Source organism: Nanorana parkeri, unplaced genomic scaffold (genome assembly GCF_000935625.1).
Source record: "Nanorana parkeri isolate BGI_ZX_2015 unplaced genomic scaffold, ASM93562v1 scaffold2238, whole genome shotgun sequence".
Classification (NCBI taxonomy): Eukaryota; Metazoa; Chordata; class Amphibia; order Anura; family Dicroglossidae; genus Nanorana; species Nanorana parkeri.
This window is the reverse complement of record NW_017308506.1, coordinates 67,930-71,070: the sequence shown is the minus strand read 5'-3', so window position 1 is coordinate 71,070 and position 3,141 is coordinate 67,930. Positions and strand designations below refer to the sequence as shown.

Below are 3,141 nucleotides of genomic sequence, written 5' to 3'. Positions count from 1 at the left end.
CTCGCTCTCTCCCTCGCTCTCTCCCTCCCTCGCTCTCTCCCTCCCTCGCTCTCTCCCTCCCTCGCTCTCTCCCTCGCACGCTCATATCATTGGCGTCTCTCTCTCCCCCCAGCCATGCTTCAAGCCGATGACGAGGACGACCTTCTGGAGGAGAAGATGAAGAGTCCGTTCGGGTCGTCATTTCGCACATTTAATGCCACAGATTATAAACCCATCGGTGAGTCTGTGACCCGGAACCGGGAGGTCAGGCCAGATGTAGGAACGGAGGTCAGATAGAAGACTGAAGGGGAGGACGGAGGTCAGATAGAAGACTGAAGGGGAGGACGGAGGTCAGATGGAAGACTGAAGGGGAGGACGGAGGTCAGATGGAAGACTGAAGGGGAGGACGGAGGTCAGATGGAAGACTGAAGGGGAGGACGGAGGTCAGATGGAAGACTGAAGGGGAGGACGGAGGTCAGATGGAAGACTGAAGGGGAGGACGGAGGTCAGATGGAAGACTGAAGGGGAGGACGGAGGTCAGATGGAAGACTGAAGGGGAGGACGGAGGTCAGATGGAAGACTGAAGGGGAGGACGGAGGTCAGATGGAAGACTGAAGGGGAGGACGGAGGTCAGATGGAAGACTGAAGGGGAGGACGGAGGTCAGATGGAAGACTGAAGGGGAGGACGGAGGTCAGATGGAAGACGGAAGGGGAGGACGGAGGTCAGATGGAAGACTGAAGGGGAGGACGGAGGTCAGATGGAAGACTGAAGGGGAGGACGGAGGTCAGATGGAAGACTGAAGGGGAGGACGGAGGTCAGATGGAAGACTGAAGGGGAGGACAAAGGGGTGTGGCTTGAGCAGGGGTGGGGCCTCAGTGTGCGGGGAGTTAGGAGACTGGTGCTGGGATATGATGAGGTCTCTCCGTCACTTTGCAGCTACTATCGATGTGAAGAGGAACATATTTGACCTTTGCACAGACACGAAGGATTGCTACTTGGCTGTGATTGAGGTAAGATCGCCCCGTCCGGGTCACGCGCGTCCTCCATGCATAACGCTGTATAGACGATTGCTCTGCGCTCCTCCCCCGATGGAGGAAGTGTTCTTCAGGAGCGGTTCGGCCCCGTCAGGGGCATTGACCATCAGCTCAGTCTGGTGAGGAGCACATGGCGGCAATAAAAGGGAAACCTGCCCTGGGGAATGGCGTGCCGCTCTGGGCGGAGGGTATGTGGACAGGAAGTGGCGGCAATAACCAGGACGTAGCAATGGCGTGCCGCTCTGGGCGCAGCGTATGTGGACAGGAAGTGGCGGCAATAACCAGGACGTAGCAATGGCGTGCCGCTCTGGGCGCAGCGTATGTGGACAGGAAGTGGCGCAATAACCAGGACGTAGCAATGGCGTGCAGCTCTGGGCGGAGGGTATGTGGACAGGAAGTGGCGGCACTAACCAGGAAGTAGCAATGGCGTGCCGCTGCGGCGGTGGGGGGGGGGGGGGGGGGGGGGGGGGTTATGTAGACAGGAAGTGGCCTCATGGCTGTGTGGGGGGGAGGTTGGGTCGGATGGGGTATTATGTTGTCATAGTCATCCTGCGTTCTCTCTCAGAATCAGGGCACAATGGACGCTCTGAACATGGACACGGTGTGCCGGCTGTACGAGGTGGGCCGCCAGCGTCTGGCTGAGGATGAGGACGAGGAGGAAGATCAGGTAAGAGGGGGGCAAGTAAAAGCCGGTCTGTTAGAGGGGGCGGGGAGGGGGGCGGAGTTTGTGTCTAATCACTGCCGACCTTCGGCCAGGAGGATGAAGAGCAGGAGGATGATGAGGAGGACGATGATGACGACGATTCTGATGATCTGGAGCCTCTGCTGGACGCCGAGATAGAAGATGAGGAAGAGGCCGGAGAGCAGGCCGGGGAGGACGGAGAGAACGACTTCTCCCCTTCCGATGATGAGGAGCTCGCCAATCTGCTGGATGATGATGACGATGGCGATGAAGGACATGAGGATGATGACGACTCCGATATAGACCCCGAGGTGGAGCTGATACTGGGAGACTGTAAGTAGATCTCTTCCCGTTACCGGACCGGGCTGTGTATGATGTATACGGTGACATCTCTGATTGGATAGGCTGCGCTCTCAGTGATGTCACCGCTCTCTAGTGAATGGATAGGCTGCATTCTCAGTGATGTCACCGGTCTCTAGTGAAGGGATAGGCTGCATTCTCAGTGATGTCACCGGTCTCTAGTGAAGGGATAGGCTGCATTCTCAGTGATGTCACCGGTCTCTAGTGAAGGGATAGGCTGCATTCTCAGTGATGTCACCGGTCTCTAGTGAAGGGATAGGCTGCATTCTTAGTGCTGTCACCGGTCTCTAGTGAAGGGATAGGCTGCATTCTCAGTGATGTCACCGGTCTCTAGTGAAGGGATAGGCTGCATTCTCAGTGATGTCACCGGTCTCTAGTGAAGGGATAGGCTGCATTCTCAGTGATGTCACCGGTCTCTAGTGAAGGGATAGGCTGCATTCTCAGTGATGTCACCGGTCTCTAGTGAAGGGATAGGCTGCATTCTCAGTGATGTCACCGGTCTCTAGTGAATGGATAGGCTGCATTCTCAGTGATGTCACCGGTCTCTAGTGAATGGATAGGCTGCATTCTCAGTGATGTCACCGCTCTCTAGTGAAGGGATAGGCTGCACACATAAAGCCCGCCCCCCTTTTCCTGAACCACTCCTACTATTGCTTTGCTGCAAACTTTGAGCATGCTGGGAGTGGGAGGGGCTAGACTCGGCTGTACAGCTTTGCCTGGAGGCAGCAGCATAACCTAACGCCCCCGAATTCCTCCTCCCGCGTCCCTCCAGTCGGATTGTACGGCTCCTTTGCTGGAAGATTTTTGGTGTCTCTGAACCGGTTTCGGATTTTTTGTTTTTCAGCAGACAGCTCGGACAATTCGGACCTTGAAGACGACATCATCCTGGCGCTGAACGAATGAGGGGTCTGCGGTGCGTCCAGGGAACGTGCGCAGGGTCGTTTCCCTCCTGGGGTCACTGTGAGGAGCGCAGAGCCGCCGGGTACCTACCGGGGGGGCGGAGAAATAACCGGCCTCGCCGCGCAGAAAGAAACGGCGGACGTCTCTGATCCCGCACACTCCGAGGCGGAGGACGTTTTGTAAAA

At 56.9% G+C, this 3,141-nt stretch overlaps 1 protein-coding gene across 1 annotated transcript in view; it reads left to right on the top strand.

The window, feature by feature from the left end:
* The window catches only part of DCAF1 (DDB1 and CUL4 associated factor 1), a 34,100-nt gene extending 31,063 nt beyond the window's left edge, over window positions 1-3,037 (top strand). Inside the window, exons 19-23 of the mRNA XM_018573102.1 lie at window positions 113-217; window positions 917-990; window positions 1,580-1,681; window positions 1,771-2,029; window positions 2,901-3,037. Coding sequence (XP_018428604.1) covers window positions 113-217; window positions 917-990; window positions 1,580-1,681; window positions 1,771-2,029; window positions 2,901-2,959 — 599 coding nt within the window. The 3' untranslated portion in view covers window positions 2,960-3,037. The remainder of the gene's footprint in view (window positions 1-112; window positions 218-916; window positions 991-1,579; window positions 1,682-1,770; window positions 2,030-2,900) is intronic.
* The last annotated feature ends 104 nt before the right edge of the window (window positions 3,038-3,141 follow it).